The 21,747-nt window shown below is 39.0% G+C and overlaps 1 protein-coding gene across 1 annotated transcript; it reads right to left on the reverse strand.

The window, feature by feature from the left end:
• Positions 1-487: 487 nt before the first annotated feature.
• LOC137175709 (mucin-2-like) lies at positions 488-21,747 on the reverse strand. Its single transcript, XM_067581539.1, has 44 exons — positions 21,630-21,747; positions 21,008-21,052; positions 20,405-20,633; positions 19,647-19,776; positions 19,476-19,539; positions 19,164-19,246; positions 18,706-18,901; positions 18,382-18,507; positions 18,148-18,268; positions 17,880-18,015; positions 17,715-17,792; positions 17,538-17,607; positions 17,303-17,440; positions 16,989-17,138; positions 16,019-16,113; positions 15,769-15,901; positions 14,662-14,905; positions 14,376-14,416; positions 14,002-14,090; positions 13,625-13,779; positions 13,358-13,496; positions 13,104-13,208; positions 12,718-12,909; positions 11,527-11,599; positions 11,274-11,443; positions 10,822-10,978; positions 10,220-10,330; positions 9,666-9,807; positions 9,511-9,539; positions 7,732-9,315; positions 7,418-7,618; positions 6,924-7,159; positions 6,535-6,721; positions 4,671-4,884; positions 3,973-4,145; positions 3,729-3,798; positions 3,499-3,608; positions 3,269-3,300; positions 3,028-3,172; positions 2,507-2,544; positions 2,294-2,368; positions 1,830-1,869; positions 1,549-1,657; positions 488-1,325 (listed from the first exon to the last, which is right to left on the reverse strand). Exons 1-44 carry the CDS (start codon positions 21,676-21,678, stop codon positions 1,157-1,159), a joined length of 6,873 nt encoding a protein of 2,290 aa, XP_067437640.1. The 5' UTR covers positions 21,679-21,747; the 3' UTR covers positions 488-1,156.

Below are 21,747 nucleotides of genomic sequence, written 5' to 3' on the forward strand. Positions count from 1 at the left end.
TCACAGTCCGCGCACACTCGTACATCCTTTTCTATGAACATCATAAGCCTCCGTAGTATCAATCCTTTTGAACGCACAACAAACAGCAGCAGCATGAAGCTGCCCAAAGCTTATTTTACAAGCCTGCTGCTTCTGTTAGTTTGTTGTTTTCAAAGACTGAAATGCTTTCCTCTTCTGGAGAATTTCAGCTTTTGTAAGGCAGGATGTTTCCTAGGTATGATCAAAGTCTTCCTGCCCTATTGATAGCTCCTAACAATGGCTTTTTCTCTCTGTCCTAATGGCTGAGTATCGCACATCACATAACCTGATCATACTTAAAGTGTAGAGTACCTCCAACAGACCTTCAATAATGAATGCTCATGATTTGATCCTGACATGTTTAAAATTCTCCACACATTGAGAACATTGTGACATTACAGCTGCAGAAGTAACGTCAGCTCCATTAATTAGCACCGTGGCTGAACAACATGAGACTTTGCCAGCTGTATTTCATATTTTTGGTCATTTTATTGCAGCATTGGCAATTGCATTTACATTACATTTCTTGCTTCTGTCAGTATCTAGCCACACAGATAGTTAGAATTTTTTAAAAGATCAAGAGCAGCAGACCAGCAGAACAACTGTCAACAGTTTTCATAGGGACTATTTCTTCAGCAGAAAGTAGTTTCAGTGAAATTACAGTGATGTTTGTGGATTATTTTGGGTCCACTCATTCTGCAAAAAATGCTGCTGTTACATTTTTTATGTGATTTTTCAAAATGAAAATACCTCCTTGGTATTGGGGTGGTGACAGAAATCTCATAGACAGATATCTCAAAATCTGGGTAAATAAAACCCAAACTATCTGCATGGCTAGATACTACTAGAGATAAGTGAGAAGAATGTTTTTTGTAATTTAGGTGATTAGGTAATTTAACTTCTAGAAGATAGGCTATGGAAATGGTCAAAGCTAGGGCAGAGAGACTGCCAGTAAGTCCACTATGTGAAAATGGAGTATATTCAGTGCTTACTGCACCCAATCAAGAATAAAGTTTTTAATCTCATAATCATTTCAATTTGAATACAATAGTTCTTGATTTGTTCATCTTTTAAATGCATACAATACAAAATTGTTGATGATGAAAATGTGTTCTTTGGTCTGTGGTGTCAGGACTTTTCAGCGCTGTACGGTACAAGCTTTGCACTCACAACTGGTGATATGCTTGTAGGCGTGCTGTCTAGTAGTGAGGTCAGAACACTGCAGGGTCACTGATCTCCTCTCTGAGCTCAGCTCCTGGCAACTCCTGCACTTTGGCTCCACCTGCAGGACACCATTTAATACCACCCTGTTGCCGTGGACCAGGGCAAAGAGAGGAGGAGGGGAGAGAAGAAATGGGTGGAGGAGGAAAGGAAGAGGCAGGGGAGGGAAGGAAAAAGGGACAGACAGGGGGAGAGATACTGTATGTCACCTGATCTGAAGGAACAAATAACACTAATAACAAACCTCAGGATGTGTTAATTGTCTGTGTCATATTACTATTGACCAGTGACAGGTATATTTCTTCTCACCCTGATGGAGACACACACTGGCCCTGACACACAGGCATCTGCATGATGGTGGTACAGTTGTCTGTGGTGATGTTGATACTGGACATCTTGGGAACACAGCTTTGGTTACCTGGAGTTGGAGGAGATGCAGTATGTGAGGTAATGTAATTAGTGTGAAAACAACACCTTTAAAAATAGTCTCAGAAACATATTAAATTGTTGAAATCACTCAAAAGTCAATCTAGCAAAGATCTGTTGACCTGCTGTAACTGACTTCAGTGTTTTATTGATTCTGAACTTACATGTAAAGTTGCAGTTTTGGTCCTCCCTCATCCTGTTCTCCTGGAGAGCAAATCCATAAGAGCTCATGGTCAATTATTTGTCGTTCTACTTATTGCTTAAAGATCTAGTTATGGCTAGGTTCCACTGCATCATCTTTGTAAGCATACTGTCTGAATTCTTAAAGTTACAATAAAATGAAGAATGCATTTTTCACTTGTTAAGTTATTTTTTCCTTTCATAATGACTCCTTTGGTGAAACTGGCATCTTTCCACCATCAGTAAATATGGATGGGAAACTTTTCCCAGTTCCAAGTGCAGCTACACAATATTTACAATACATTTCTACTATAGGAAAACTCTTAAGTTGGAGTAAACAAAGTAAAACATGTGTTTATTATTGTAAAATGAGACTTGTAGAATGAGCAGTAATGAGTAAGAAACAGAGCGTTGGGTGCACAGTTACTCAGTTTTCAGTGGGACAGACCTCAGTCTGAATACCCTCTCTTCCACAGGTGAGCAATATGCATGGATGAGTGGCATCTTTCCATCTGTCTCCCACCTGCACACATATAGATATCATGACAATACACTGTATACTGAATAATTTCAATCCAAAATGCAACTGTCCTCTAAGGGAAAGAAAGTTTTTTCTTTGACATGAACAGAGATTGTTGTTGTGAGATTAGACACAACATACCTTGTATGTCTTCCCATTATAACTGCATGTCTTCTCAACTGAAAAATAATATTACAATATTAAGCCTACATGTCAGGTTACATTAAAGATGTGATAACTTTACAGAAACTTTGAATGTGATGCACATTATACTGTGAAAAAAGGTTTGAACAAAGTGTGATTTTAATCCTAATACAATTTCAAAACTCTGATTTTGAGGCCAGAAAATAATAATATTTTGTGCCTGTACACTCTCTTACTTACCTGAAGTTATTATTCTTTTTCATGTAAAATATAAAATTGTATTCACGGTGTCAGGAATGGAAAATTCTATTATTAAAACAATCACAGGACACTAAAGACACAGAGGTTGCAGCTTTGTACCAATAACATACATAACATATAACATAATTGCAAACTGATATACAGTATTAGTATTGTTCTAACCTTATACTACACATGCAAAACAAATCATCAAAAACTATATTAAACTGTAGAAAATATGAAAATATTCTAAAATACTATGAAGTGTCAGTGCTTACCACAAGTCTGATTACCACAACAAGAGGTGTTCACCAATACAGCGTTGGGGCCACAAGAAGGAGGTGGTTTTGGAGAACACTTTTCTGTCCGAGTCTGGTTGTTGCATGTACACAGGTGACAGTTGGATTGCCACACCTCACCCGGCTGGAAAACAGGTATAGAGATACTTTTCAAATCTAGAATCCAATCTGGAGTCAGATATATTATTATTTTCACATTGATGGAGACAGAGCTTCTTACCAATCTGGGCTCACCAAGTGGTCCTCTACAATCTGAGGGGAAGAAAATAAAAGAAGGGGAAAATAAATCAACACTATTTATGACATCTAAAACGTGTTGAAATGTCTCCAGAATGCACATTTAAACTAATGTGATGCTTTGACAGAACATTAAAAGCCATTGCACCGCATGAGAATTCAATGAACAATCTTCTAAGAGCCATTGTCACCCTGTTAGGCAATTTAACGTACACCGACAGTCATCCACACAGGTGTCTGAGTGATTTCCCGCCCTGAACTGGCCACTGGGACAGAAGCACCCTGCACTGTTGTACTCGAGGGAGGTTCCGGGATGACGAGCCCTGCAAGGCCAAATCAGAAGAGAAATAGATATGGTGAAAATCTTGACAAGGGAAGCATTTTGGATTTAATAGGGTATGATATGAATGTGTGAAGACAATATTTGATAAAGGTCTACAAACCCTCCATAGCAGAAGTCATCCAGCTTGTTGCGACATTCCCTGTAAACCAGTCCTTCTGGACACTGCACACCTAAAACATGAACAAAGACACTACAGTTATTACTTTAAGTATCTGTTTAAAAGGGAAGTTACCACTGAAATTAACTCAGACATCTCAACAATACAATACATCAATATAATGATTCGTCCGAGGTCGGGCTGGCATTGTGTTAGAGAGCATGAAAAAACTGTAAAAGGGTCATACCGCAGGTTCCATTAGTTAGTCCTCTCCAGTCGATACAGATGCCAGCAATCTTGCATATTTTAGCAGCTTGCTCCAGAGAAGAGCAAGCAGTGGTTCTATTACTGCATGAATCAAACTCACAGTTCTTCTTAATAATGTACAGATCCACATTCTGGCTGCAGTTTGCAAAAACTCTGAGGAAGCAGAATGGATTATGACAGACTTTTAGTAAATCATTAAACAGCAATTTAAAACACACACATTTTCAGTCAAGGTTACAAAAAAAGATGAACTTATCATTAAAACTAATTAGGATGCATGTGGTTGCGTGGGTGATACTAGGTCATTGCTTGTAGGCTGCTAAGGTGGTCAAGGTGTTTGCCTTACAAGGAACTTCTCCCCTGAAACTAAAAATGTGATCACTGCTATTAGTCTTTGGAACAATTTCTAAAAATACTGCCGTGACTGTAATCTTTGTGGTGAAGGAACATGTCACCCAGTGCAGCAGTGTGACTCAGTGATATGTTTTTAATCATTTTTGGACAACAATAGATCAGTTTATTGTTGATTTGACTCTGTACATGAGATTTATAGACAATAAGAAAAATATAGAAAATCGCCAGCTTTATCTTTTAACAGCAAGCACAATCATCTCTAATTCCACCACCAATTGGGATTAGGTGTGTTTGTGTATGTGTGTGTTAATGTGTGGGCCTTACGAGTGCAATAGCAGCTCACATAGTGTGTTCCCAGGGCAGGGGGTGGAAGTGGGTTGTGGAGTGGTCCCTTGGTGACAGGGTATGCCCCTTGGTGCAGAAGCACAAGATGGCTTCGCTGGGTCAGCGTACACCCAGTCATAGGCCGTCTTATCACAGCAGCTGTCATCCTCAATATGCCCTCCTCTACGGATACATGATTCACCGCCACATACACCTGCAAGGAGATATGTGATATATACATTCAGATTTTACACACATATACATACTGCACTTCAAACAAGCAAAAAGAATAGAAGCTTGGCTTTTATGTGAAAGTATGTACTGCACAAATGTATCTATGTTCTGGAGGCATGCACAATGAACACTGTGAAAGCAAATTTCTCCTACATACACAGCTTTTGGACACTGTTAGATATTTTTAGTGCATTCTGGCATCCATACATCCCCACCCTACTTCTATAAACTGTTATGCAGCTTTTTCCAGTAAACAACCTGAGACACGCTGTGTGTATGCTATCTGACAAATAGAGATGGTAGAGAAACAAGAGCTTGTAGCAAGCAGTTAGATGCTTGTGTTGCTGTGTGTCTGATGTTTTTGTAATTTCTGCCCACTAGTGGTCAACAATCATTTAATGCAGCTTTGACCTAAACATATGGTTTGACTTTATTTGCTAGATAACTAGCCTGTAAGGTACTTTAGCCAAGTAGCCAACATAGAACTATGGCAACTGTGCAAGTCATGCTGTATGTGTTTACCCATGACACTGGAGGTTGACAGACATAAATATTAGCCAACAAGTTCACAAGAATCAGTACGATTTGGTGGCGCTTGAACAGTGTTGTCACTTCTTTTATGGCTAATATGTGAAACACACACACACACACACACACACACACACACACTGGATCCAAATTTGAACTTTAAGAAACATGTTAAAAAAACGGTTAAAACCATAAAGTACAACTTAGCAAACTTTAGACTTATTAGAAACTGTCTCTCTTTGGTTTGGTAGCAGCCAAGATATTTATGCATGCTATGATTCTTTCCCATATGTCTTACTGCATCACATAGTGGGGGCAGGCTAGAGAAACAGCCATAAAACCTCTTGAGTCCTTATACAAACAAACTCTGGACAAAAAGCCAATGCATTTCCATCACTGTAGTGTACTGGAGAAATACAATTTACTGAGCTTTGAGAATTTTAGATTATTCTCAAATTTGTGCCTAGTTTATAAAATTTTAAATGGTTTGGCCTCTCCTCCACTATGTGACTTTGTGTTCACTCACTCAGTAAGTTCTATTAGATCCTCCAGATTACACATACATACAAGATTGTACCATACCATTTCATTGCACTGCATTTGGACAGTCAGCTTTCTCTGTAAAAGCCACAACTCAGTGGAATATCTGATGATATCTGATCTGATGAAGAGCTGCAGTTCAATCAGTGCATTCAGAACTAGGTTGAAGAATCTGTGGAAGGCTGCTCAGCTCTGTGGCCACTGAGTCTGGATTTGATCTCATGGTCTTCTCAAATAATCTTGCTTTTGGTTTACTTGCATTGTTGATTTCTGGTTGACATTGTTGGTGTATGCGATGTGCTGTTGTGTGTGGCTTTGTATTTTGTGTAGTGTGTCCTGTGTGTTTTTTGCTTTGTATTGTTTGTTATTGTGCTGTTATATGTTTTAATTTTAAGAGACTGCAAATGAAAATTAGCTTGAAGCTAAATCTGGTACAGTGCATCATTTATGGTAAAAACTGTACACTGTCCCGATAAATAAATACAATACAATACAGAGGCTTAAATGTATGCACTATGCACTCAACCATACCTGTGGACCATCCCCCCAATCCATTACTCACCACATTGTCCCTGGGTGTTGTTAAGGAAATGCTCCATAGCCAGACTGACCACCAAGACGTTATATGGACTGAGGGAGATGTAAGAGCGCACCTCTGGGAGGTAGACTGACACTATGTAGCCTGTGCTCTCAAATCTCAACCCATGTGCCTCATATGGTGGCTGTATGGTCACATTGTTCAGAGTGGCCTAGGACACAATGTATCAGTATCAGTATAAGAGTACTTAACTGTCTTGTTCTTTCAACACAGTATAGTAGCCTAAAATAGCTGTAAAGTAAAAATATCCTATATCTCTGCTTACAGTAGATGTTGCCAAATAGCAAATAGTCTATTAAAAAGGCATGGTGACATAACATACTGTAAATAAATAGGGGTCTTTTATATCCTACCTCTACTGCAGACAAATGTGGGATGATACTGAGTGTTGCCGTATTGTTCTGATATTGCATGATGATGCCTTTAGTACAGGAGCCAGGCATGTCACAATTGAAGTTGTCCACAGCAATAGTCAGATGATGACGTGGTGACCGCTCCTCCATTAGGATGTAGGTGCAGTAATCCAGGAAAGTAAATGGTACACCTTGAAAAGATATGTAGTGGGGGTCTCCATATAGCTCACAGCGACCTGGGGAAGTTCCAGGAAATGATGAGAGGTGAATTTAGCAGACAGAGCTAGGGACAGAAAGCAAGATTATATATTTTTTATTATATGAACTGCTCGCCTTTGAACAGCACTTGCTACAATGAATAAAAATAAAATACCTTGCATAACCAAACTACAGTGCAGAAAACATCAGACATGCAGAGGCAAATATTAAACATTAAATATATGGGACAGAAGGCTAACAAGAGCAGTGGCAGCGACAGACAAATATACACTTACAGTTACACTTCCAAGTTTCACAGCATCCATCCGAGACCTTTGAGACCTCTCCTCTGGGACAGTTGGGAATTGTAGGCTCTTGACAAACCACTGGAGTCAACTCTATGCCCCCATTTTTACAGATCTTATGGAAGCAGTCCTCTGTCCAATTCTCACTATTAATCCATGTTTGATTTCTCTTCAGGTCTCTACACAATGGCGCTGTGGTAATCACCACAGAGAAGACAGGAAAAATAGAAAAGACAAAAACATTAAGGAACTGACTGCTAGGATGCTTACAAAAACAAAGTAATATGTGGGACAAATACACGTACCCTGGGTAAAGGTGGGTGATGGTCCTGTCTTGACGTCAGGAGTTGTTAATGCTGTACTGAAAGTTGTGAATGTAGTCTTTGTTTGGGGGGTCATATCTGTGGCAGTTGTGGCTGGCTCTTTATGGGTTGTTAGTTCAGTGGTGGTGGTGGACCATGTTTCAGTAGTACTTGAGGCATTGGTAATGATTGTCGTCGGTGTAGAGGTGCGGGCAGATGTCGTTGACCAGTTTTCAGTGGTACTTGAGACATTGGTAATGGTTGTCATCAGTGTAGAGGTGGGAGAAGGTGTTGTAGACCAATTTTCAGTGGTACTTGAGACATTGGTAATGGTTGTCATTGGTGTAAAGGTGGTGGAAGGTGTCGTTGACCATGTTTCAGTAGTACTTGAGACATTGGTAATGGTTGTCGTCGGTATAGAGGTGGGGGAAGATGTCGTTGACCAGTTTTCAGTGGTACTTGAGACATTGGTAATGGTTGTCATCGGTGTAGAGGTGGGAGAAGGTGTCGTTGACCAATTTTCAGTGGTACTTGAGACATTGGTAATGGTTGTCATTGGTGTAAAGGTGGAGGAAGGTGTCGTTGACCAATTTTCAGTGGTAGTTGAGACATTGGTAATGGTTGGCATTGGTGTAGAGGTGGTGGAAGACATTGTTGACCATGTTTCAGTTGTAGTTGAGACATTGGTAATGGTTGTCGTCGGTGTAGAGGTGGGGGAAGATGTCGTTGACCAGTTTTCAGTGGTAGTTGAGACATTGGTAATGGTTGGCATTGGTGTAGAGGTGGGAGAAGGTGTCGTTGACCAATTTTCAGTGGTAGTTGAGACATTGGTAATGGTTGTCATCGGTGTAGAGGTGGAGGAAGGTGTCGTTGACCAATTTTCAGTGGTACTTGAGACATTGGTAATGGTTGTCATTGGTGTAGAGGTGGGAGAAGGTGTCGTCGACCAATTTTCAGTGGTACTTGAGACATTGGTAATGGTTGTTGTGGGTGTAGAGGTGGAGGAAGGTGTCGTTGACCAATTTTCAGTGGTAGTTGAGACATTGGTAATGGTTGTCATCGGTGTAGAGGTGGAGGAAGGTGTCGTTGACCAATTTTCAGTGGTAGTTGAGACATTGGTAATGGTTGCCATCGGTGTAGAGGTGGGAGAAGGTGTCGTTGACCAATTTTCAGTGGTACTTGAGACATTGGTAATGGTTGTTGTCGGTGTAGAGGTGGGGGAGGATGTCGTTGTCCAGTTTTCAGTGGTACTTGAGACATTGGTAATGGTTGTCATCGGTGTAGAGGTGGGAGAAGGTGTCGTCGACCAATTTTCAGTGGTACTTGAGACATTGGTAATGGTTGTCATCGGTGTAGAGGTGGAGGAAGGTGTCGTTGACCAATTTTCAGTGGTAGGTGAGACATTGGTAATGGTTGGCATTGGTGTAGAGGTGGTGGAAGACGTCGTTGACCATGTTTCAGTTGTAGTTGAGACAGTTATAGTTGTTGGTGTAGAGGTGGTGGAACTAACTATTGTGGTGTTAGTTGAAGCAGTTGTGGTGAGAGTATTTGATGTCAGAGTGGTGGAAGGTACAGTTGGTGGAAGTGCTGTTGGAGTAGAGGTGGTAGTGAGATCTGGTGTTTCGAAAACAGGCTCTGTAAAGGACATATAATCTAAAACACTTAAAAACCATTTTTCACAAAGTGCATTTCTTCATTTTCTTTTATTTTTCCATTTTTTCTTTTATTCGTCCTACTGCAATGAAACACATCTAGTAGTTACTGAATGTCATTAATACTTACGGCAATTGATTGTTCCATTTTCACAGGGACTGTCAAGGATAATACAAGAGTGAGAAATATCTAGTTATACATGTAATGACTTATGTTGAGTGCAGTTTCTCATCTTATGGTTACAACATAAACATTCTATGTATATTATGAATGGCATAACTTACCACTTATTAGACTGAATCATCACCACCGTCCCAGGCTGAATGATAGTGTCATTAAAATAACAGGTGCAGTTTCTTAAGTTGGTACATTCACCAGTATTTTCATCATAGTATGGCGCATCTTTTGGGCATCTGGGGTAGCAGCCTTTTCCACAGACAAACATAGTATCTGTGTTATGGTCTCAGGTGGCTTTTGTAGTCATTAAATAGAACAATTACAAGACTTGAAATAACCCATAAGATAATTAAATTCAGAGAATTTTAATCTAATGCCATGTTTCTTCCATGCACATTGATACCCTTACAACACAGCCAGAGAAAGACAATAGTCACCTAAAACTCCAGAACACAATTTCTGGAAAATAGCATTGATTATACATAGATATAAATACAGTAATGCCTTAGTCATCACCTTTCATCCTCAACTGATGATTAATAATTATTTAGTTTGATTTCCAAAAGATCCAAAGTGCAGTTTGTTATTCAGATTGCAGAACGTACTGAGACAAACTTGTGATTTTGAGTAAAATAAATAAAATTGACTTGAATTGACTTACCTTCCAACTTGTGAGTGAAATGGTGGCCTTTGCCACAGGTTTGTACCTCACCACAGGCTTCATAGTGCCAGCTACACTGGCCCTGCTCGTTGTAGTAGTCACAGTAGACAGCTAAGGTTTAAATGATCACAGGTTAAATTATTACAGACTGTATTATAGCAATTGAGTTCCTTTGTATGGTTTGTAATTTTCCAAGGACAATTAACACATTTTTTCATCATACAGACTTTTTAGTGATTACTATATATCTCGTATAATGTTGATCTTGTGCATAACGAAAAAGAACACTTCAATGTTAATTAAACATGCTTGATTTCAGATTTTTACCTTGAAAATGGTCCACTGTAAAAAAGTATCCTGACATAATAATCCCCTTTGATGGAAGTTGGTTTGGCTATGGACTGAACCTCTCAATCAGCTTACTGTTTAACTGATTGTATTTTTTTAAATTTGATTTTATATAGTTGCACAGAATCAATAATCAACTGAGTAGTACTGATCTATGTTTTCTGGATTTAAGTTAGACATTATTCATTGTTACTCCATGCTAACCATCTGAATGTGATGGGAAACTGACTTGAAAAAACAGCTTCTTGACTTACGACACAAATCAGGTGTTCTCCATTTTACACAAACATCCTGCTCACTGCAGGCCTCTGCGTAGGCTGCCACAGCTGTGCAGAAGCCCAAGAACTTCCCCTCAAATTCGCAGGAGCAGGAGTCCTGCACACAGGCGTGGTAGTAGGGCTCTGGGTCCACCTGGGGATTGGTGGAACATCCACAACAGGGATTTTACTGGGTTTAAGACTCAGAAATGGCAGTCACAGCCCCTTCTCTGCACAGTTCGTTTACTGTAAATATGTGCTGTATGGTATTATAATGAAACAGATTTAGATAAAATACATTTATAATGTTGACTGTTAGCTCTTATGGGCTGTTGGCTCATTACTGATCTGAGTCCCTGAAGATGGTCTCTGCCAATATTTAACGATGAAAAGCTTGAATAGGAATCCTACCCCTGACCCTGGTGTCAGTGCCATGCTAAATATCATACTTTGAGATGACAGTCGTTGAAGTTGTCTCCTGTAAGGATCATACAGCGCCGCTGGGCCCAGGCCAAGCAGTAGGAGTTGCGTTCGCATGGAAATATCTCAGTGGTCACATCAGAGCAAGGGGGCGAGGTGGCCTTCCAGCTGTTACCAAAGGCCAAGGGACTGGACACCACTAGAAGCAAGATTTTTGTTATGATTTTGACAGCCATTACAAAATGATTACTACATCATAACACAAAGGGAGAACCAATTTACCTGCTGAGCCACTTATCTGTAGGTCATTCATCTCACTGGAGTCAAAATTCCCACAGAGGCCACACACTTGGTTCTAGAGGACGGAGACATGAAATTAAAATTAAAGTAACTATTGACTCCTAGGGCAGATAAATCAATCAGTGATCATCAGTGTTTTGATATAATATTAGTGTCTTTTGTGATAACACTGTCTGATATCAACAAAGTCAGACATAGTCAAATCCAACACATCGTGGCTTTTATCCAAAGCTAACTTGATCGCACTGACTAAATAAATCAGTACAAAACAAGTAGGTTTATTTAAAGTGTAAAATCACAAGAGTGGTAGTACACATAACAGATGGATATTGTAACACATGAAAACACAGTACAATAAAATAAATAAATAAATAAGAAATATCCAGAACAGAACAGAAACCAATGCTTAGGAAACTACTGGTTCAAGGTTAAGTTATTCAACTGTAGGCAAGTGAAAAAAGACTAAAAAAGGTTTTCAGCTTGATTTGCCTCTCTGACTGAGTGTGGTTAATTATTTAACAGCAGGTCGGTATGAAAATGCTCTGTCGTCAAAGGACTGCTTATTAATCTTTGGGATGGTCAGACTGGGTATACGTTTGGGAACGTAGGGACTGAGAAGTTCCAGGCCAGTTAGAATGGTGCTAGTCCATAAAGAGTTCTGCACTGAAAACCTGAATGAGAGCCAGTGGAGTGAGGACAGAATTTTAAATTCCCGTAAGAGTTCTGGCAACTGCATTTTAAACAAGCTGGAGTTTCTTGTGCTGCAGTGAGCAAGCCTGAAGGAGACAAATGAGTGAATGAGAATTTCTGCATCTGACTGTGTTAAAAACGGACGAACTTGGGCAATGTAGTGGACATGGAAGAAAGCTAATTTTGTGACATCATTTATGTGTTTTTCAAATGAACATGATGAGTCAAAAGTGACACCCGGATTTTTTAATGATGTATTAGGAGGAATGGTTCTGTCATGAAGTCTGAAGTATGGGTAGGCTGAAGGTTAAAAATAAATTTTTAAAAAGCAAGAAAGTCATCAAGCAATTGTAGAAAATATGGTTTTAATTATTTTTGCATTGCTTTTGGCAGTCACAGATAAAATAATTTTTACACTGAGGTAAAAAATGTGTTAAGTTGGCATAAGTGACATAGAAATGACTACAATGCAAAATCACTCACCCTCCAGCCTGCACTCAGCTTTATGGTGATCCGGGTGTGTTTGTCCCAGATGAGAGTTATCCCTCTACTTGGCACTGAGATTATGATGTAGAGCCCCACAGTGTGTGTAGTGTAAAGTGGAATCTCTTGCAGAGACCAGCCTTTATGGAGTCTGGTCACCCTCATGTCGCTCAATGTCAGGGTGACTTCACCCTAGATGATACAGGACAGGCCAGTTACAACGAAAGGCATATTCTGATCTGAGTGAGAAACCAATTAATTGACTAAAGTTGTTACATGGATGAAATGGATGAAGGGATCAAATTAATCTATGAATAACTGAGTGAATGACATAACAAGGTGAGCAGCTGAGGATTTTGGTGAAAACAAATTACAGAAACAGTCACCTGCAGGTCTATGACGATGGCACGAGAGCAGGTAAGAGCTTCATCACAGCAGGGTACACTCTCCACTCTGATAGAGAAGGTACCATTTCCATGTCCACAGTCATCCTGAAGTAAAAAGAGAAGAGTTAAAACAAATACTGGTATGCAAAGTATAGCAAACTTAAGCTTATATGTTAAAAATACCAGTTTTGATAGGGCATTTGGGTGGTGTCACTTTAATATAATATATTGGAAGTTTTCATGTTTGGTCTCACCTCTACAAGTGTGTATTGACAGTGTCCATCAAAGCGGTACCATTTGTTGTCAAAGGTCTGGTAGTGTCCATTTCCATATACTTGACACTTCCCTGGACATGGCTCCTTTGTGCAGTGCCACTGACCCTGACTACAGGTACTGTGAGATAAAATGATATAAATGTTTTAGTCAAATATCTAGCCTCACAATTGACACTATATTTGCTTTAGGAGGAATACAACTTTTCAAATAAATAAGGAGGAAAGCAGCACTAATGCAGGTGTTACCATGTTTTACAGTTGGTTTTGACTGTCTGTCCTGCACTGAATACTTTGCCGCTGTACACGCAGGTGCAGTTGTCTGAAGAAACACAGTTTCCGCTGTGATCTTTATACTGGTTATGCGGGCAGTAACAGCCACTCTCGCAGGTCAAACTGGTATCCTGGAAATCACACAAAAACAACCCCCCAAGAAAACCTTTCTATATCAAGCAAAACTGTGATCAAATTATAGAAATATGTTATGGACAAAGGGAATGTGTTAGGGCTGCAATTTCCTTTCAGAGAGTTTGTGTTAAGATAAAATGACATGACTAAAGAATGAAAAACATGAACAATGGTAAGTCATGTGTCTAAGCATGAACAAATAATATATGTTGACCTACCCGTGGTTTACTGAGACTGTCACAAGTTTTCTGAGCCGTATTAACCAAGTGCTGTGAGCAGTGAACACAAACCATCCCATTGCTGCAACCTGACACAAACAAATTATTACAGCCATAAACATATTAATGTGTAAATTATGTGTCATATTGTTAAAAAATGGCACAATGCTGTGATATTAATGTGATGTATATTCATCTTAACATAACTTAACATGTGTTTCCTACATGTGATTTATCACTATTACCAAATGAATGTAGTTGAAACTATGGTGGAACTTTTGTTAATTCTCAAGTGTGAAGATATCAAAACATGAGTATGATAATAATAATTAATACTATATAGTAGAATATATAATAAATGAAAATTTATTTACCACAGTCTTTGGAGCAACTCAGTTTTCCATTCTCACAGATGCTTCAGAAGACACAATATTTGGTTTTAGGTGTAGCATAATAACTTTTGCTGAAGTACATCTCCTTTATAGGTGTAGTCAGACAACATAATTCAGCACAATATAAAACCATTAGGAAGATTTGGTATGTTAGCTGCCCTACTGGGTAATAATCTCAGTCTGTGGAAATAAACTGCAAAAGCAAGATCTGAATACGAAAGGTTTTTGAGCATTGAAATAACTAGAAATACTTAAATTATCAGCTCACCACTGTTGTCCATCGATAACAACAGCCCCAGGTGGTGCTGTTCCACCCTTGTAGTGACATGGACACTCTGCCTTTGGGGTGCAGATGTTTCCTTTGTTCAGATAAGTGCCTTTCGGACAGCCACAGCCCTCCACAGAGGTATCATTCAGCCCACATCGAGGGTCAGGATCAGACAGATAAAGGCATGTACGGTTGCAGGCCTGCATGTCGTAGTAGAACTTTTGGTTCTTTGGACACACAGGAGCTGCAAGACAACATTGTGATAACATTAAGCATAGCACTGCTTTCTTACTTCTTAAAGTCGTAATTTGTGACATTTTCATTTTTTTGCACCATCTATGTTTTTGGATCACCAGTGTGATCATTATTCCAGTGGCGGTATGTAGATAGAATAAGGGAAAAAGTAAGAGTCAAAGAAGAGGAACATTTCTTGAGCTTGCTGTACATTTATTGAAGGGAACATATTTTCTGTTATTTATATACTGTTATGATGTCGGATATCCATGTTAAACATGGACAAAGTTCCAAAACTTGAAGTTAATATAGAAATGCTCCCAGGAGCCAGGGCTTCAGCCTGCTCTGAACGCTTTGTTTGCAATGTTTTTTTCTACCTTGCTGACAAACTGATGTCAGCTTGTTGCACATGCACATAAATGGCCAAACATTCCATAGCCTTGGTTGCTAAGGATGTTGCTAAGGTTTTTCCATGTGTTGTTTGTGTTGTCCACTCTCATATTTCGGATCGGATTTCAGCTTGAACATGTATGGATGTATTTGAAAAGCTGACATTTCGAGTAAAGAATGAGAAAAAGTAGTGAAATCCCACTACTATAGTTTGTTGCATGGTTTGCTGATGTAGCCTCTGGGGCTGGTGGATGTCTGCGGAGTGGCAGCTTCCCAGAGCTGGCCAATCAAAACACAGAGACGGGAGCTAAAACAGCCTGTTTCAGACACAGGCTGAACTGAGGGGCTGTGGAAATGGTCAGTATACGATAAATAAGGAGGTTTTTCAACTGTAAATCATGAAAAGATATTCCATTAGAGCCCAAGATTAAAAATGTAGCCCTGGGAATGTGCATAATATGTCCCCTTAAAAGCTAAACTCACTGCAGTCGGTAGCTTTCCTCCAGTCACCAACTTCTACACCCAGACGGGCACAGGCTTTAGCGTAGCTGGCCAAAGAAACACACAAACACTGCTGCAGGTTGTCGTCGCAGTTGCAGGTTCTTTGGATGCAAGTCTAGGAACAAAAATCAATTTCATGTAATCATGAGTCCACAATTTATATGCCAATATCAGTTAGTTGGTGAAAACTCCAGTAACTTATTGAGGATATGTTGTGTAAAAGTCTTCCTACCGTGTGGTATTGATCAGTTGGGATGTGACCATGGCAATTAGCAAATATCCCACTTGGGTCATTCAACACATAACACTTTTCTTCAGCAAATATTTCTAGAAAAAACGATCAAATGTTAGGGTGGTTACATATTTTTCAAAAATCATTGGAAGTAAAGTAAAGGATAAGGCTGGCAATTTCTATATTTTTCTTATTGTCCACAAATCTCATGTGCAGAGCCAAACCAACAATGAACTGATCCTACTTACAAGTGCTGTGTGTTTATCCAAAGTCTGATATATTGTATTCCTCTGTGCTGTAGACCTCCATTGTTGTCCAAAGCTATTAAAAACACATCAATGAGTCACATCACTGCGCTGAGACGTTACTTTGCCCGAAGATTACAGTCATGTTAGTTAGTTTGTTTAGAAATGGCTCCAAAGACTAATAAACATTTTCAGTCTCCGGAGAATAGTACAGTGTAAGGCAGACGCAACTGAGCATGTGTGGGAATGTGGTTCCATTTACATAGCTACGTTAGCTTGTTGTGCTACATATCACAACCTCTTCACTTTGTACTAAATTTTTCATTTCTCAAAGAACTTCAAAAGTCAAGGGGTTGTGATATGTAGCACAACAAGCTAGTAAAGCTCTGTAAACAGAACCACGTATGCACATGCTTAGTGGCGTCTGCCTTACACTTAAACTAACTGCCGTGGCCACATGTCACCCAGTGCAACAGTGTGGCTAATTGATGTGTTTTTAATAGTTTTTGGACAACAATAGAGGTCTACGGCACAGAGGAATACGATACGATCAATTCATTGTTGGTTTGGCTCTGCACATGAGTTTTGTGGACAATAAGAAAAATATGGAAAATCGCCAGCCTTATTCTTTAAATTATCTATAAACCCTGCTTTACAGTGTCACGTATGAATTTCTACACATATTTTCAACATTTTACAGGTGCATTTATATCATTCTTTGGTACCATTGTCTGTGTTGATGCAGGTGTGGGGTATATTCACTGCACAAACACCCACACTCCAGGACTGAGCAAAAGGTTGAGCTGAGTTCTCAATGATCCCACTGCTGGTGGTTAAGTCGTCTGTGGTGTCATTGTTGCTGTTTCCACAGAGACCTTCAAAAACAAACTGACTATAATTACAAGTCAAACTGGAGCATGTATCAAGGGTTATAGTTGTCATAATGTAATAATCAAATGCTATGTCCAAGATTAAATCTCAAGTCAAGTTCCGATGCAAATAGATTTTGACTTGTGTTTTTGCAGACTGTGATTGTTACCTGAGATCATGCCAGTGTGGTTTCTAGGTGGGGTGATGTCGAGCTGTATTTCAGGAGACATCTGAACTTGGATTGTCATACCAAAGGATGTGTGCACCTGGACATACATGGAGGACGGCCAGTACACAAGGGCATGATCTGACAGGTGACAGGGATCAAAAGGTGACTCAGTGGATGAGTAACCCAACTATTATGGATATTTTACAAGGCTACCAAATCAATTTCTTCTATTTACCAGACTGATGAAGTTCAGTAATCGCCTCCTCTCCGAATTTAACCATATTTGCTGTGAATGTGTAAGTTTCCTGCAAATCCCAAAATGAGGACAGTTATATTCAGTTATGCAACTCTTACTTGACATCTGTTTAATGGTTTATTTAATTTTGAAGCCATATTCAAAGACTGCCTGTACCTGGAAAAGCTGGAGAATAACTGCTTTCAGAGAGGCCGCCTTTTCAGAAAACTTAATTGTTATTAACCAATTGAGACCCTGCAGATGGACATAAACAAAATAAATAAATAAACACAAGAGATAACATGAGTTTATATTACATGATGGTGAAGGAGGGAAATTTACCTGTGAGGCCACATATGCACATTTACCAGGGAGAGTATATTGTTTGCCATCAAATGTTGTCACAAACTGCCCTTCAATGAGACATTTGACAGGGCATGCTTTTTCAAAGCAATGCCACTTCCCACTATCACACAGACTGTAGAGAAAAATGAGGATGAAAGTTTAACAGAAACCTCAGAAAGATTAATTCTACTGATCCCAAATGGAAATTCACAGTTATATATTTTTATATTCCATAAATATAAAAATCTTTCTTCTGCCTACATACCATGACTGACACTTGGTGCTACGTGTATCTCCAGCTGAGTAGCTCCTGCCAGCCAACGCACAGGGGCAGTTGGCCACATGAATGCAGCGGAAACCATCTGCACGATCATTAAGCATCTTACCTATGACACAAATCAATAAATCCTTTATGGTTATGCTCCTGTACAGTCTTAAAAAAGCAAACAACAGAGTCACTTAAGTGACAAGCTTAATTATACAGTCACTTAGATCTCACCCTCTGGGCACACGCAAGTGCTGGTAAGATCCTGATTGGAGGATCTAGGGTTTGGGTTGGAGCAGCTGGGAATAAAGGCAGGACCCTCATCTTTATACATCAGGTCTCCTGGACAACTCGGTTGATCTACATTCAACCACAGAAACAGACAACCATATCAAATGAATGTAACTAAAGGAAATGTCCCTTAAATCAACATTTTTGGTTAGAAATATAAATCAATAGATGAAAAACAAATTTAAGACAACTACTTTGATATCCTTTAAACTTCAACAATATGAGAGTCTATTAATGATGAGAGTCTATTAATGAAAGAGTACCTACCACATTTGGTTATAAGTCTCCATGTGTACCGGACATAGCTGTTACTTCCACACTGCTGTACAACTTGTTTGAAGAAAGCACAGCCAATGTATTTGCTTTGTTCATAGCCGTAAATGTTCTCTTCACAGAGTTGGATATAGTGAGGCGTCATAGCTTTCAGGCAATCCATGGCCTGGGAAAAGAACTCATTGCATACCTGCAAATATCATCAGTGAAACCATCTGAATGTTTGAAACTCGGATGGATTGTTTTATATGTTTGTACAAGTTCAAAGTTGAGGTGTCTACCTTCATTTTATGTTTAAAATGTAAATACAGTTAAATGGATTGACTCCCAACAATGTAAATTATTTTATAAATGATCAATATATTAAAACATAAAAAAAAAACAAAGCACAATGTTATCATAACTAGATTGTGATTTAAATTATATGTCAGTGATGGCAGTTGTCCACTTACTGAATTCACAGTTGAGACAGGATCTTGTGTTTGACATGTGTCCTCAGTCAGCACGCTGTCTGTAATCAACTGCTGCTTGGTTCCTAATCAAATAAGAAAAAGTATGTAAAAATAATATATCTATAAGAACTTTTTACAGTAGGCCATTTTACACTCAACAAAAGCTTACCATTCCAATACAATAAAGATGTATGGTGTATAACCACTAGTTATACTACAACTACTACTACTATTGGTAGTATTGCTGCTATTGTTACAACTGCTATAATACAGCAACTGCTACTATTAATTCCTGTAATTTAGCCATCACACCTGCAACACTGTGTTTTCCACACAGTCCAGTCATGTCTGTGCTCAGCTCCTGCTTCAGCTCCACCTAACAACAAAGAAAAAAAAATGTCAGAGGGTGTAGTTGGTCCTCCATGGTACCAAACCAGCTGTGAATAATGATGCATGATCTGTGTAGCATTAGTGTCCTCTCACCCACAGAGTGTCTATTCCTCCAGGTACACTGTGCCAGGTGACAGACAGAGGAAGCAGCGAGCTCCTCAGTCTGGTGTAGATGCCGTAGTGAAAAATATGCTGATAAGTGTGGTCGTATGGAAGGGAAACGCTGTTGACAAATGAACACACAGAGGTACTGGTACAAATACAGAGAACATGGGTTTATCACAGTGATGTTTAGAGATCGATCTCAGATAGTTAACAACTACATCCCTTTATAAACTAGAAAGATATTTAGGTCCCCGCTTGACAAAACAATGCAGATTGCAGTCAGAAAATCTATTTCTAACATAAAAGCACCAGCTAAACTGTAAAGACAGTTCTCTCTACATCCGACTGATCAGAAGTCTCCTCACTTCCGCAGCTTTGATATAATAAAATAAATAAATGACAACACTGGTAAAATATTACACTGCCTACCCTCCCCAAAACAGCCTGAAAGTCACCTTGAAGAATTTAATAACTTCCAAGTATGTTTTCATTGAACTCAACCGGAGAAAAACCATTAATAATGCACAATGTCAAAGATAATAATCAACTAACTTTGACATTGATGTCATTCATGTGATAAAACTCCTGGCTGTGTGACTGTGTTTGAATGCTGTTTGAGTGAATGCTCTGTTACTCACATCCTCACACTCCTACGCAACTAAATAATGTGAGTTTCTAAGATTATAATTTAAAATCCAGCACAAATACAGACTCAGTGTCAGGGTGGGTTTGGCTTGGGAACAAACCTTCTCTTCTCCACCAGGATGCTTCCATTCTGCAAAAGTTCGGTTCTGACTTTGTTGACGATGATCTCAACTTGCACCATCAGCCCGCTGTCCCCGCGTCGTATCATGATGTCACATTCCACTCGGTTGTGGGTGAAGCGGGTGAGGGTGAAAGGGCAAGTGGATCGCATGTAGAAAATAGAGCCATTGAAAGGCTGGACGACCCCGCTGCCGAATGTCCTGCAAGTGTCTGATGACAACAAAAATCAATTTACTGACTCTCGCTGGGAGTAGACAATGACAGAAGACATGACTGAATTCATGTATGAGTTTAATTATTTTGCCATTTGGATTCGAAAAGTTGTAATGATGTAAATGTTGTAATGATGTAATCAGAATTACGATACACAACTTAATTTGGATAATGAAATCTAATAACTTTTCATTACAAAGTTGCAAAACAGCATTAATTAAGAATATTTTATAGAATAATTTATTGGCTTTTTAAGATCAGGCAGTCTTTCAAAATCATTAAACCACATGATTAATTATCTGAAAAAGTAACTGTTTGGTAATGTAAAATTAAACTGATCAAATATCCAACATTGACCAACTTGTACTCACATTTCTGAGTTTCTGTTGTTGTGATGGATTCACTTATCCCTAAAACTAGAAGGGAGAAAACAGTGTCAATGTGGAGATAAAAATAACACAAATACCTTGGATATAGCAGGATGTTATCAGAATGCTAATTAATAAATATATTGATATAATGCACATCATCACTGTTATTCCAGTACATTACATCCTGTCAAATGTGATTAAAAATAAAGGGCTTTTTCTCTACTTCAGTTCTTGTGATTAAAACCTCGTGAAATTGATCAATAAAGTAAAAACTAATTTATAACTAATTCATAACTTATTTATAATGAAAATTGTTGTTTATGCTATTATAATTTTATAGTTGGGGTTTTTTGGCCACATTTGAGTGTTTAGGTCATATCCTTCTATCTTTATTTTTAATATCCTTGTCCTTTGTCACCTTTTCTGCATAAAAAAATAAAGAAATATTTTGGGGTACTGCAGTAGTCAACTGATAAAAACATTCTTCGGACATTTATTGCATGTCATACATGGCTCTCTAACCCTGTTTTTTGTCTCTCTGCACTTTCAACTGTCAAATACAGGCAAAAAAATGTTAAAAGAAAAGAAAATTCAGATGAGTAAGTAAAAGATTGCATGGTACCTAAGGTCAGTGAAGAGCAGACAGCCAGCATCCATCGCTGTGAGGTCATGCTTCCTGATGCTCCCTCGCTGCAGAGGAGCAGGTGAGTCCAGGAGAAAGTACAGACACTGCCCACCAC

The sequence above is a fragment of the Thunnus thynnus genome, chromosome 23 (genome assembly GCF_963924715.1).
Source record: "Thunnus thynnus chromosome 23, fThuThy2.1, whole genome shotgun sequence".
Taxonomy (NCBI): domain Eukaryota; kingdom Metazoa; phylum Chordata; class Actinopteri; order Scombriformes; family Scombridae; genus Thunnus; species Thunnus thynnus.